Source organism: Larus michahellis, chromosome 1, assembly GCF_964199755.1.
Source record: "Larus michahellis chromosome 1, bLarMic1.1, whole genome shotgun sequence".
Lineage (NCBI taxonomy): Eukaryota > Metazoa > Chordata > Aves > Charadriiformes > Laridae > Larus > Larus michahellis.
The window spans coordinates 7017999-7032860 of record NC_133896.1 but is presented as its reverse complement, the minus strand read 5'-3'; the positions used below and the strand labels follow the sequence as shown (position 1 = coordinate 7032860).

The 14862-nt window shown below is 41.1% G+C and overlaps 1 protein-coding gene across 37 annotated transcripts in view; it reads right to left on the bottom strand.

Moving 5' to 3' along the window:
* Positions 1–306: 306 nt before the first annotated feature.
* Positions 307–14862, bottom strand: part of CELF2 (CUGBP Elav-like family member 2) — a 559698-nt gene continuing 545142 nt past the window's right edge. For 12 of the 37 annotated variants that reach the window (XM_074573263.1, XM_074573258.1, XM_074573271.1 and 9 more), the window contains 3 exons: positions 12572–12751; positions 8501–8644; positions 2173–2971 (listed from right to left, as the gene is read on the bottom strand). In XM_074573263.1, coding sequence (XP_074429364.1) covers positions 2844–2971; positions 8501–8644; positions 12572–12751 — 452 coding nt within the window. In that variant the 3' untranslated portion in view covers positions 2173–2843. Of the gene's footprint in view, positions 1494–2119; positions 2972–8500; positions 8645–12571; positions 12770–14862 lie in introns of those variants that run through there. The other 25 variants (XM_074573267.1, XM_074573238.1, XM_074573243.1 and 22 more) reach the window with 5 other exon arrangements.

The window sequence follows — 14862 nt, the reverse complement described above, 5'->3', positions numbered from 1 at the left end:
CTTTCACAGCATTGATGTGTGCAGAGTGGTTAAAAAAGTGAAACATGGGCACTTATACAATGTTTTACAAAAAACATCAAAGAGAAATAACAAACAATAACAATTTCAGGCAACAAGACCACAGGATAGCAAGTTAACAAACTTTTTAACCTCTTTTTTCTTTAAATATTAGGGATTTATACAAAACACATAATAAAATACCCATGTTATCAAATTACTTCACACAAGAAACACACTGAAGCTCTAGGAAGAAAGTACCTTTGGAATTTGGCACTATAGTTTCACTGATTTTTTTTTTTTTTCTTTAAAAGAAAAACCGATCACATTTTGCTGAACACAAACACATCTAAATTGTTCACAATAAAAAAATGACATCAATGCGTCACAAGCCAACACAAACTTATTCTGGAATATTTTTTCATTTTTCACATGAAATTCATTTTTGTTAAGCAAACAACGTTTTTTTTTTCTTTTTTTTTTTTTTTTTGAATCTTCTTTTTGTCCTTGTTGTTCAAGTAAACCAATTTTAAACTCGTCTTTTATAAACATAGAACACTTAAGACCATAAGACTCATGATGAAACCACAACTTAATTCACAGAAGCACCAACGTAACACATTTTACAGTAACCTTTCTTCTGTACATTGAAACAGTATAAAATATAGGTAATTTCATGTGCATTAAACCATGGATTGTCTAACTGTGAGTCAGTTCAGCAAAAGGTGACACAAGTAGGTAGCATTTGCCCTAAAACAGGGTAAATATTTTCTTATACTAATCTACAAAAAGTGGTTCTATATATATACTTTAATGAGAAAGTGAGCCACCTAAAATGGCCTTATCAAAAAACTTTACACTGCCTGAAAAATGTAAAAACTATTACAGACCTCTAGAGACTTAAAATCAGACAGTTTTATTTCTCAAACTGTTTTGGAAGTAGTCTGTTAGAAACCAACATTCTGTGCCTCTGGACACATATTGCTATTGTCACCAGTGACCAGGCAGAATGCCAATCCCTGTATAATACTTTCAAGTCTGTTTTTTTTTTTTATTTTTTTTTTTACGAAATGAAAAAAAAGAAAAAAAAAACAACCAACCAAAAGGAAACAAAAAACCCAAACCAAAAAAAAACAACAAAAAAACAAACCCAAAGGAAAAAAGAAAACCAAAAAAAAAAAAAAAAGGAAAGAAAGAAAAAACATTTTGCCACAGGTTGTTTTTAAATCCTATCATTAATTTATCTAATAATAAATTTCAGTCTTGCATGAATGCAGCAATGTTTTTTCACATTGACTTCCCAGAATTCATAGCTAGATGAGGTCACATGCAAATTTCAAAGGTCAAACTAGATCAAAGGTCAGTAGGAGAACCAAATATGATGTGAGGTCAGAAAGACATCAGAAACAATGACGGGACGATGAAACTTTTTTTTTTTTTTTGAGACGCCACAGGGACATGCTAGGCAAACGATGGGCTAACGGGCATGGAGATGTCTAGGGAAAAAACAAGGAAGAGGAAAAAAAGTTACACAGAATCTATGCAGCACAAACAAAATCACTTTTATGGGTGCAGGAGAAAACTAATGCAAATCTTTTATCAGTAGAGTCTATGAGCCGTTCTCGTAATTTGCATTAACTCACAATACTTGTCAACAAGAGCACAATGGAACCCCAAAAGAATCCATCTGAAAGGAGTCAGAGAGAATGGATTCCTCTTTGGGGAGAAAACAGAGGAAAGAACCAGTTTCTACAAATGTAACAGAAAGGTACGGGGAGAGGGGAAAAAAGGGGGTCAGACAACTGAACTTTAAACTAGATAATGGAAACTACGAACAAAATAACCAGACAAATACAAACAAGAGGATAAAAGCATGAACTGTAAAGGGTGTAGGGTTCAACAGTGAAAAAGCGCCCATTCCTGGCACAATTACTCTAGAGACTACTTCAAAGGATCTAGCTAGCATAGAGAGCTGCTCTTTAGGTATCCAATAAGTTAACAATAGGCAATAAATAACTTCCATTATTTCTGAGGCAGTAAAAATTTTGTATAAAAATAGAAATGCTTTTTACAAATAAAATTTACAGGCCTGTGGCTTTCTTTTTTTATTATTATTAAATTTATCTCTCAAGAAACATCAAGTATTGTCACTCATTTTATTTTTTTTTTTATTTTAAACCCTGTAGCTTTAGAAACAGATCTCTAAATCTTTTTTACATTAATCCTTTCCAAAAAAACAAGAACTTAAAAAAAAGTGAAAGATAAAGACGACCAGTGTAAAATCAGACTAATATATAACAATACGTTGATTTGAACCGAAAAAAAAAAAAATCAAATCTTCTCAAAAAACAAGTTGATGTAGTGGAAAGACTTGTTTCAATTTTTGTTGCAAAATAAGTGCTTTAACTGGCATGAGGCCATTTTTGTTTAACCTATAAACTGCTGGTGCCACCCTGGTAAAATACGATCCATCCATAGAAAACAACTTTTATTGTGTGCTAATGGCACCAGGGTTCACAGAGTTAAATTGCACATTTTTTTTTTTTTTTCTGTGTGTGTGTGTGTTGCTTTGAATTTCAAGACGTTTGTTTTTGTTTTAAAAAGGAGATAAATTATGCTGCAAAACAAAATACAGTAACACAACTCGGTAATTACTTGGCAAGGAAATGGGAGCCAAGTGTAATAAGGACGAGTGGGGAAAATGGAAGTGGTAACTGTAAAAATAACTGTCTCTTGGTGAAGGTTGGCTCTATGTTCTTTCTTAACCCCCCTGCAGAGGACAGGTTTGCTCATGGGACTTACCCTAAGAAAGCTAAAATAAGAGCAGTAAGCATCTGGGGTTAAGATCAGTAAGGTTTGCTGTCATTTTTGGAGCGTTTCAGCTGAACCTTCAAGCGTTTCATGCCAATCTGAAAGCCGTTCATAGCCTGGATAGCAGCTTGTGCAGAGACTGGATTGTCATAGCTAACAAAACCTACGAGACACAGAATGGAGGCGGGAGAGAAAGCGAACTATAGGTTAGAACAAACGTCAGAAGGCTTTTTGTTAGGATTTTATTATCACTATTTATTTGACGCATTTACCCCACTTTCAATCAGTTCTTTGACCACACTTTGTATCCCATTTCCTCTCCCGTTTCTTTTGCCTCCCCCTTTACCTTCGTAATCTTTCTTTACTAGCGGGGCTGCAGTTGGCCAGGTTTGGTGCAATGCAGTTTCCAATCCGTTACTTATCGACCTACCTTAGAGACTGAAGATTTTTATTACCGTGACACTTTTCAGTGTAATATCTACATACCTCCCAGTCTATTAGGAAGTACTATTAGGCCAGTCTGCAGATGTGGAGCTGAAACAGAAAGCCTGGTTACGGAAACAACCCCCAAACTTAGATGCCCACGCGCATTTGCACGCCTGAGTGTGAGTTCATGTGCACTGGTCCCGTGTGCTACGAAACATCTCCTTGGGCTTAGCCTAGGACAGTTGCAATATATTAATATTTTGTATTTTTACAGCTCCTTCCAGTTCAAGATCTCAAGGCACGTTAAATGTTAATTAATTCAGCTTCTTGGTCCCCAAAGGGGTATGCAAGCATCAAAATTAAGCAGCATCATAAAGACAATGGCAGGGCTCGACGAGAACTCCAGATCTTCTGCTCCTCGGTTGCAAGCACTAACTAGGGGGATAATGCTTGTCGGGTAATTCAGACTGGCTGGCCTGGCTCAGCTTCCTTTTCCCCCGGAGACTAAAAATGCTCTGTTCATAATGGACTCAAATCTCCCTGATTCTGGAAGCTCTAAATTCATTTTCATATCTGGGCCTCCCACTTGTAATTGCAAAGCTCGCCTAACTGCTGCTCTGCCTCAGCTCTGGCTAATTACTACTGTACTCAGCCTGCTATTATGCATCTGCTTTGAAATGCTCCCTCTTCTTTCCACTTGAATTTGCCTTAACACATATCCCTTCACCCTGTTAAAGCATGGATCCCACACACTTTGTTTTCAGTCCTAGCACGCAGGCTTCTCAGCGCCTCTCTTCTACCAGCTTTCTTCATTTGTGCTTAGTGCCTGTGTACTTTTCTGATTCACAACCTCTTTCTTATCATCATTTTAACCTGTTCTTTCAGGGCTCTTGTTTACCTTGCACTGCTGCCCTCTTCCATCTTCGGTGTCAGAATGATACACTTTCCCCATTGCAACGAAAAAACCCCTCTTGTCAAGTCATCTGGTCCTTGTCCAGCTGCTCTCCTTCATAGGCCATCCCCGTGGTTTCACCTTAAATCAACTTCACCAAACTATTTACCTTAAGACTCTTCTCTGACAATTCAGGCTAGCTCTGTTCCTTCTACTCAAAAACACCTCTCACTTAATTCTCTGCAGATCTTCCCCTGGCCAAAGCCAATATGCTCTATTCATGCTGTTCTGTGGTTGATTATTTGTTACCTCCTTAAGGGATAATAAATGTTCCTCCATACCTTCCTTGGGTTTAGTAACTCCTGTCACTTCCTCACTTTCCCCACTGGATCGTTTCCTCTCAATATTACTGCCATATCCTGAGGAGCTTCATCACTCTCTTCCTTTCTTCCTCTCCCCTGTTTTCTTCTAGGAGATCTTATCTGTTCACGTGACTCCAATCACTGCCTTAGCACTGCACTCCTGTGTCTACTTCCATCAGCTCACAGATCTCAGCCTTGAACTCTAGGATTGCCTCAGGGGTAGAAAAGAGATCTACCATGAGTTGGAAGGCAGCTGTAGCACCTTCCAGGCAGGTGTTCCACAACTGAGATACAGCTACTCTTACCTACCTTGACAATTCAGCATTGTCCTCTACAGCTTTCCTGACCTTCACTTTGTTCTCTTAAGTGCGTTCAGAACAGTCTTCTCCTATCAACTTCTCATCACCTGAGTTCCTTTTCTTCTTAGATAGTTTTAGCCACCTGAGAGTTAAGCAACTGATCTAAATTAGTCACTTCGATGGCAACTATGAATAGTGAATGAAGAGAAGCAAGCACACCCAGAGGTGGCTTTTCCACCCACCATTCACGTCACCAATTTAGACACCTCCACTGATGACAGAAGAGCAGTTAGCTCAGGCTATGCTTACCTTCCAGGGGGGTGAGACAAGTCACCTCATTCTATGTCTCTTTATTGGCTTCCTTGACTCAGACACAAATTCAAACATACAACCTCTGTGCTGCACCCGTGGCATCAGCCTTTGTCGTTCAGTTGTTATTCTGATTCCCAATTTGTCTCTTTACACAGAACGCGGTATCTACATTAACCTGTTATACTTTCACCTTCTCCCTTATCGAGAACCTTCATTTATGGAGCTTACAAAGGAATCTGGCATTGTCTCCCTTTATTTATCTTTTCCTGATTGCACCCATTCATCATTTTTTGTCTGAATTTTAAACTACAGGTTACATGAGGATGGGATGATGTTTCTCATCGCTTTTTAAAGACCCTGTCATGACGATTCTGATTTTTGTTTTAAATCTCTAGGTATCTCTATAATCAGGATAAATATTTTTAATCATTCGAGTACCAATTTTGCTATGAGGCCAACTGCATTTATGCACCGATGTCATTTGTCCCCCCTCCACTGCCTTTTACATCTCTCATTTCTGTTATGCTAAGGTTTATGAAAGGCGAGAGATAAGCTTGAAGAGTGAAACCCTTTGTCTGCTGAATCAACTAAAGCTCATGAGAACTCATGGGAGCGCACTTCCAGGTGTCAACAGACTGTCCTATCATCCTCATCACCAGTTAATCTTTTGAGCATTCGAGGTGGGCAAGAAAGCAAATAATGCCAAAGTCCATTTTCTGCGAAGAAAAGTAATTTTTCATTTGAGAAGCAGTGTTCCGTGAAAGTTCATCACTGTATCTCACTACCCTGTGACTCACTCAGAATGCACCTTCCCTTCCCAATTCTGCCAGTGGTCAGCCTTGGACAATCTTTTCACCTTTCTGGTGTTCAACCTGTCCTCATCTGTAATTTGACTTCCTCCTCCTTTGGGCAAGAGATTGGAAACTCCACAGCAGAAAGCACCAAGCATGTGCAAAACACCATCACCGTCACTATTGTTGTTGTGATTATTACGGAAAAAAGACCAAACCAACCAAACAAAAACCCCAGACTGTACCAAGAGCAATGACCATTAACGATATGGCAGAGAAATGGGTTCTTCAGACGCACTATTGTCCTAGTTTTTGGGCGTGAGGACAGAGAAAAAAGAAAGCTTTTTAAAACACAAATACGGGACCAAATCATCAGAGGATTGTGGCTAACAAAGCTGAGGAGGTACATACAGACTATGCTGGTCTGTTAAACCAGCAGGGTTAATTCTGGCTTTGCCTGTGATTAGCAGCATCACCAAGTAGTCACCTACTGAATCAGAAAATCCCAACTTCCTCTGCCACGGCAGTACTTTTTGTTTTTAAAGCAGAAATCTCTCATTGGTGGCAGAATATCTGGGGAGGAAGAATGAGAAATTGAAATGTTACTGAAAGCCGACTAATGCCAGAAAGACAGAGGACTCCTCCATCCGTTGGGTGTTGACCCCTCCATTTTCCCTCAAATAAGATAACGTCAGTGCACTGCTCCAAGTTAGCTAATTGTGTCCCATAAATCCAGACAAATGTGTAAGTAGGTAAAAATAAGGTAAGTAGAGTAAAAGGAAACCCACGAAAAGCGAGTGCAGAAGTTAGCTGATGAATTGAGCCACCTGCCCAAACTAATCTACATTCTTTCAGCAGTCACCAAAATTGCGGCGTTTCGATTAACATAGCTTGATTTGACATTTCATCAAGACTCCGGGAGACCTCAACAACGATTTTGTCACGCCACCATACTAACTGAACTGGCTCCAGATCAATAGGGAGTCCATTTCAATTCCACTTTTCAAATTTGCTACAGCCTCAGGGACCATTTTAACCCATTGCAGAAACATGCTGGACAGTATTAGTCTAGTTATGAACAATTTTTTGTAAAGCTTAAAGAGGTGAATGCTTCAAAAACAAACTGAAAGACTACAGAAAAATGCAGAAAGAATGTCACACCCTTTCTCTGAACCAAATTAACTTTCCAAGTGTACTACCAAGGGCTGAGGTGAAAAACGGATTGTGGCAAGGCTTGGATTCCGGTGCAGTAGGTATTTCTGAGTAACTTGATGAATTCTCCTCGTGTTTAGGTACTGTCTGTTTAGATAAGAGGCATTTCATAGAATAGAATCATAGAATCATAGGGTTGGAAGGGACCCCTGGAGATCATCTAGTCCAACCCCCAATATTTATCGCACAGGCGCGATAAATGCAAAACCTTTCAAACCGGGTTAAAGCCCAACAGCTGTAGAGCCCCCAAAAGGCCCTGGTGGAGGCAAATCCTTAGACAGACACACTTTAACAAAACCTAGATTTTAAAAAAAGTAATGATACACAAGCTAAGAAACATGTATTATGGTTAATGGGGACACTTCAAATGGGGGCACTTCAGAATGAAGGGGTGGTGCTGGGCAAAGAGCAACACTATCAGCCCAAAAGAGTTTTGGAAACCAGGGGGTTTTCTGGACTGGTTACTCTTTTGTCATACATACAGTTGCATTCCTTTACTCTGGGAAAGAATTGTGACTTTTATGGAAGCTTCAATATTTTAGGTCAAACCTTATAAAACTTATCTTTAAGAGATTCTTTCCTCCTCCTAGACCGTCCTCATGTCTGGCATAAGACCACAATTATTAGACCAACGATCTAACAGATTGCCACGCGCTTACATTCCATACTCCACTCCATCAAAGCGCTGAACTGGTGCATCTGTGCTATTCAAAAGACATCAGCCCCACTTAATCAACCCTAGAGCTTGTTTTATGCCAACATATCATCTTCTCCTCTGTAGTGATCTAACTTTCTGGCAGCTCAAAGTTTTCTCTGGGAAACCTGACGCTGATCTTCATCCCTGCCCTAAGGTAAGGGGAGATGTTACCATCCACAATACACTGGAGCCCGCCCGCAGCAGCTGGAGCTGCCTATCTAGACATCAACTGTCTTCAAAGTGTTCTGAACTACACGTACACACCATTCAAGCACTAATTGCAAAATCTTGTGCTTAATTCAGAAGAAAGAAACTCCTGGAATGTAGAAGTAATGGGTTAAACACAGAGCATTTTTAAGTGGCTCAGCTATACAATAGAGAATAATTAGGTATCCATAATAAGGCAGTTTAATAGTATACTAAATGACATTCCCCCACATAGGGTGTAATTAGTTTCATGTACTTGACACACTCATGCGAGATGTCAGACTGGAAAATTATTATTGTTTTTTCATATCCAATTTTTAGTTAGAACTAGTTTGTCTGTGCATCTTCCCGCTCATTTGAGGATTAACAGTCCATTATTTTTGGAATGAGATTTCAGTACGACATTTCTCACATTGCTGTTAATTTTCTTTCCTGGCCCCCTTTCAGTACAATGCATGTAGTTTTTACTATTCAATTTATTAAATTTGACATACCAAAGCACTTGCTCAGATTGGTCTGTTTGTCAATGAAGACTTTAGCAGAGATAACATTTCCAAAAGGCATGAACATCTGCAGAATGTCCTGGTCTCCAAACTCCTGGGGGAGGTGGTAAATAAAGAGGTTTGCCCCTTCTGGACCTTTAGGAAAACAAAACAAACAAAACAAAAAGTATGAAAATAGCTCTCACAAGCGCTATACTTAATCTGTTTTTCCATAGTACTTACTGAAGGTGATGGTCAGAAAGCATTTCACTTTCCAACTTTGAAGGAACAAAAGCAAGTGGATCATCAAAGGAACAGAGCTGAAATGCAGCTCTTTAGAACTTCCCATCTTGAAAAGTGTTTACTTGATAACTCTGCTACAGAAGAATTTAAACTGCAACCTCTTCCATTTATATGAGTGTCTTTCAGTATAATTAAGGTTCGGAAAACAGGTACACAATGCATTACTCTCTCACAATACCCCAAGAACTTCACAAAGAGTCCTCTGCTGCCTCAAACACCTGCATGGGTTTGTCGGTTTAATTCCAGTTGTGGGAAGTTACGGAAATGCAATGAGCTGAGCTCAGATTTGAGTATCACCAGTGTAAACCCAAAGGGCAGGAAGCTGGTAGAGATGGAAATAAAAAGGATAAGACAAAGGAAACCTCGTAACTTGGAAATCAGAGAATTCAGAGAGAGAAAGATACTCAGAATTAAATTTGTACTGACTCATTTCAAAATGACAGCTTTTTTTTTTTTTTGGTAATACAAATTCCCCATAGAAACCTCTGTCTCCTGGAAGAAACTTTGTAAAGTAAGTCTTTTAAAAAAGTTCAAAATAAAGTACTTGGGTTGAAATCAAAGTGGCTTTAGACAAAGTTGAGTTTGCAAAGAAAAGTGCAAACTCAAAGGTGCTTTGAATATTTTTCTTACAGCCAAAATTTGAGATACGCATCATTAGCGCTGTCGGTTTAAACACTCATCCTAGCACTAATAGGTTATTTTTTTTTCCATAGATCAATTTCTCCTTTACAATAACATACTGGAAATGATCAATAGATGCCTGGAAGAACATGATGTATGATGGAGACAGACACGTGGCCTTCCCATGCAGACACCAGAAGCACCAGTGGTACACAAAAGGAACAAACATTTCTGGTAAAAACACATCTGGAGGAACCTGCTTAAGTACTCCCTTGCTTAATGGAACCCAAGTGTGCCTCAGGTGTGATGTTCTTGGTTTTCTGGAGAGGAAGAGGAAAGCGAGTATCAGATTTATGGAGCACCTTCTGTGATAGAGTCACGAAGCCTCACCTCTCCCATACAGAAGAGCCAGGCTGGCTGCTCTCTCTCAGCCTGAAGGAAAAGGTCGTAATGTTTGCCCAAAAGGAGGGGATAAATGGATTAGAAAAAAGAAAAAAAAAAAGTTTTTTAAAAGAAAAACATTTCCTGGGGGTTAAAAAAAGGAGGAAAAAAATTGGCCACTTGGAATTTATTTCTTCTTAGCGCAAGTAAACTATCCTATCCAGAAAAAACTATTTTTTAAAATAGTAAGAAAAAATGCATTAAACAATAGTTTGGAGCATATGCATGAGGCAGTTCACTGTGCTTCCGCATTCAATATTTACATAGCATTTTTCTTTGGTACTTGTTTATCCTCAACCACTCCAGACTCTTCACCATTCCATCACAAATCATGCTAAGAGACAAAACACAGTTGTCAGTATTCAAAGATGGAATTTAGTCACTTTAACTTAACCCCTTACTAACAGAAACAAAACATATATCAAAAAAGACTGTATTTTAAAAGGGGCACTGCCAATTCATAATAATAAAAAGTAAGCCTACATTTAATGTGAGTGTTCACAAAATTTAAAGTAGTCAGAAAAAAATCACAATTGTCCTCCACTGTGTATCTTACAGTGACACCAAATAAACAATTTCTTTCTGGTGTCAGAGAGTCTGCTGTCACTGGCCAAAATGAGTGAGATGAAAGATAAATGCAGAGAACACAAAAAAAAAATAGGAAAAAACCACCTTAATTAAAAAAAAACCCTTTTATTTTAAATAAGGCAAGCTGTTAGCAGTAAATGAAGTAAAGAATTCAGAGAAAATATACACGTTAACTTCAGAGTCCCTATACAATAGCCAGCTGGGGGAATGCCAAATTTGTCTTCCTAGGAAACACTTCCCACAACAGTACAAGATGTTTTAAAAGACGATAAAAAAATTTCTCTTGAGGATATTATACTAAGTTTATTTCCAAAGCTTAGCCCTGGCAAGAACTGGAGTGACAACATAGATACAATCTTAGAAAGCACGCAGTATTTTCCTGTCCTTCTGGAATTAGCTGGAAATTAGGATGAGAGAAAGCAATGAAAACAGAAACAAACCCCCAAAATGCCCGGGAAGTGTGCAGGGGAACAGAAGAGGGGAAAAGGGTAACCTCATTTTCCTAAACATCTTGTAATTAGTATTCATTTATTCTTAGCAGTAACTTCCTGAGGTTTATTTGCTGCTGGCGCGGGGAGAGGGGGCAATCATTCACTTAGTTGCTTCCCCGCAAGACCCACAATTAAGCAAAGAACCACTCAAAGTGAAAACGGATCTTGTCATTAACTCAAAACCTTAAACCTAATCAGATTAACTCCATTATCACAGAAAATGGAAACCAGTGGAGAGAATGGTACCCATAAAGGGATGATTTTTGTTACCGGTGCCTTTTTACGCGGTAGTTGCTAAATGCTTTTATATAAGAAAGGATGGCCAGTAAAGTATAACTTGAAGGACAGATGGTTAAAAAATGAATGTACTGGGTTTGCGTGGCAAGGTTTTGGTAGCGGGGGGGGCTACAGGGGTGGCTTCTGTGAAAAGCTGCTTGAAGCTTCTCCCATGTCTCATAGAGCCAATGCCAGCCGGCTCCAAGGCGCCAAGCCTGAGCCCATCAATGATGGTGGAAGCACCTCTGGGATAACATAGTTAAGAAGGGGGGAAAAAAACCTGTGTGACACCAGCCAGGAGAGAGGAGTGAGCGAAACAAGTATGTGGAAACCAAGGTCAGTGAAGAAAGAGGGGGAGGAAGTGCTCCAGGCACCAGAGCAGAGGTTCCCCTGCAGCCTGTGGTGAAGACCATGGTGAGGCAGGCTGTCCCCATGCAGCCCATGGAGGTTAACGGTGGAGCAGATATCCACCTGCAGTCCATGGAGGACCTCATGCTGGAGCAGGTGGATGCCTGAAGAAGGCTGTGACCCCATGAAGATCCCATGCTGGAAAAGGGTCTTGGCAGGACCTGTGGCCCCGTGGAGAGAGGAGCCCATGCTGGAGCAGGTTTGCTGGCAGGATTTGTGGCCCCATGGGAGGCCCACGCTGGAGCAGTCTGCTTCTGAAGGACTGCATCCTGTGGAAGGAACCCATGCTGGAGCAGTTCATGAAGAACTGCAGTCCGTGGGAAGGACTCACGTTGGAGAAGTTCATGTAGAACTATCTCCTGTGGGAGGGACCCCAGGCTGGAGCAGGGGAAGAGTGTGAGGAGTCCTTCACCTGAGGAGGAAGGAGCAGCAGAGACAAGGTGTGATGAAGTGACCACAACCCCCATTCCCCGAACCCCTGCGCCGCTCGGGGGGAGAAGGGAGAGAAATTGGGAGTGGAGTTAAGCCCGGGAAGAAGGGAGGGGTGGGGGGAAGGTGTTTTTAAGACATGGTTTTGTTTCTCGTTATCCTACTGTGATTTGATTGGTAATAAATTGAACTAATTTCCCCAAGTGAAGTCTGTTTTGCCCATGACGGTAATTGCGGAGTGATCTCTCCCTGTCCTTATCTCCACCCACGAGCCTTTTGTTATATTTTCTCTCCCCTGCCCAGCTGAGGAGGGGGACTGATAGAGTGCCCAGCCAGGGTGAACCCACCACAGTGAATTGCATTACAGGTTAAAGAAAATAATAACATTGAACAAGAGAAAACTGAAAAATAAAATAAAATAAAAGTCAAAGATTAGGCTACTTGAGGTTCTGTGTTAAGAAATGAACCCAGGAGATTACTTTCGCTTGGCCGTACGTGGCTTGCTCGGCCGGCAGCGGGGGCTTACCTTCCTTCTGGCTGCCCGCAGCGCTCTGCTGCTGCAACAAGCTCTGGCTGTACAAGGTGGGCAGCGCGGCGGCAGCGTACTGCTGGATTCCTGAGTAGGCCTGGGTGAGCGCGTCCATCGTGCCGGCCGTACCGTTCGTCAAGCCTGTTGCGCCGAGTCCTCCGTTCAGGGCCGCCATACCTGAGAGCATTTGAGCAACTTTACAAAAAACCCAACAATAGAGAAAAGAAATTGCACTTGTTCATTAGTGCTTTCCGAAAGTCGTTGGTATTATACGACACTGACAACGACGGCAGTGCATGCAGCTCGGCACTTCACCAAATGGGACTGAAAACAAAGAAACACGACTTTGGCGCCAGGATCACTTCAGCACAAGGGTTGCACAGTCAAACGGACTCGCATGCAGCCTGCTACTGGCAAGTACTACAGCTGGGTGCTCCTGAAAGCCCCTCTGCCCACCCTCTTGGACACCCGTGCTTCTGCTGAGGGTATCTGAAGCTGGGAGGGTGGGACCTATTTGACCTGCGTCCTTGCAGGCTGGCCACTGGGAAAAGGCAGTCTGTGAGGAAACCCACTCCTTCTCACCACGGTCTTTAGCAACAGGCCATGACCACACCGTATCAGAAGTGGTTTGGTTTATACAGAGTTAGCAGAAAACTCTGATTAACAGCGTTTTGAAACGACCCTCTGTAAAATTATGGGCTTCCATAATTCTGCGCTTCCACCCTCCTCCTCCAGTTACTCCAGCTACTCCAGAAGAGACGAACAGCAGCACATCTGGAGCGACTACAAGTGCTTCCTCCAGACTAGGCATCTTTCACAAAGAAACAAAAGCATTTGGTTCTAGCAATGTCCTTCTTCTCGCTGGAAGCAGAGATGGTTAATTTTTTTTCTTTAAAGCGATTCTACACCCCGATAAATAACCGATTATTTTGACTGGGATGACTGCCAAAGAGGAAATTTCAGACTGGATTGCTAGCTGTGCGGAAAATGGCATCCCTCATCTGTGTAAACAGCGTGGTCTGCAAAAGAAGTTTTACTACTCTCACTTGATGGTGGACAAACCCCTGGGCTACAGCCTCTCTCCGCTGCTTCTGTTCCTCATCATGGCTCCTACAAGAACCACGTTGAAGTTAAGAGTATTAACACTTACTTTTTTCAGAGATTCCAGAAAAAGTGAATTCTCTGATAGAGCTACAGTCTCTTTGGCAGTCAAAGGGGTGGCAGAGTTCAGGGTCCTGCTCATCGCCCACTTGTGTCAACCAGAGCAGTAAGTGCTCACCAGAGCAGTAAGTGCTCACCAGCACTGAGGGTTAGGCCATGTTGTCTGCACAACTAGCTATCCTGTGCCCCCCAGTTTTTAGGTGAACAGATCACAAACACCTCAAAAGGGCTTAATCAGGCCCCTTGAGGTACAGTAGATCGGTCACCAGAAAAATGGGGCACCCAGAACCACCAGGGACCGCTTCTTAGATATTGACTGTGTAGTGTTTTGCTTGGTAAAATGATGGGTGAAGAGGTGGCTGGTGGACTCCCGTTAAGACCCAAAAAGCTAGGAAAATTGAAGAGAAAGAGAGGGCTTAATTTCAGAGCAATAATAAGGGGTTATATGTAAATTGGAGAAAAGTGAGGAAATTAAGCAGAGGACACTTTATAGTGAATTAACAATGAAATCTATTAGACTGGGAAACATTCTTCAAGGAAAGTGGCATAAACCTTATCACATGAGTAATTTAGAGATAGAAAGAATACTGTGGGGAATTATCTTGCGTTGACAGAGGAGGATAAAGATGCTGACCCACTAGTTTTCTTCCATCTCTTCTGTAGATTCAAAAAGTGTATTCCTATGAGTCTCTGATAATCAGGACAATTGCTCAAGTGGCACCTTTCTGGCTCCACCAGAGTCTGTGCCAATTAAGAGAATTGTGCTGCATAAATTATACCTTTTGATATTACTATAATTTGTGTGACTAAACACTTGACAGAGATGTGATATTCTTAGCCTTTCCTTAATAAAATGTCTCGCACTTTGAAGATTTCTCTTTCCCCTCCACCCCACTTCAGAGCATCGCCGTATCCTGATAGAAGCCACTGGCTGCCACTACTTTGAACAAAAAACCTCTGTCAGAGCACAAGAGAGCCAGATATTTGTTGTATAATGGTTCCAGTTACAAAACAAAAACTTGCAAGCCAGGATAGTTTGTGAAGCATCTCATACCTAAAAGGCAGGACATTTGGAAAATGAAGATTCTTCATCACCATCATCACCATCATCTGATCCTGAACCTGAC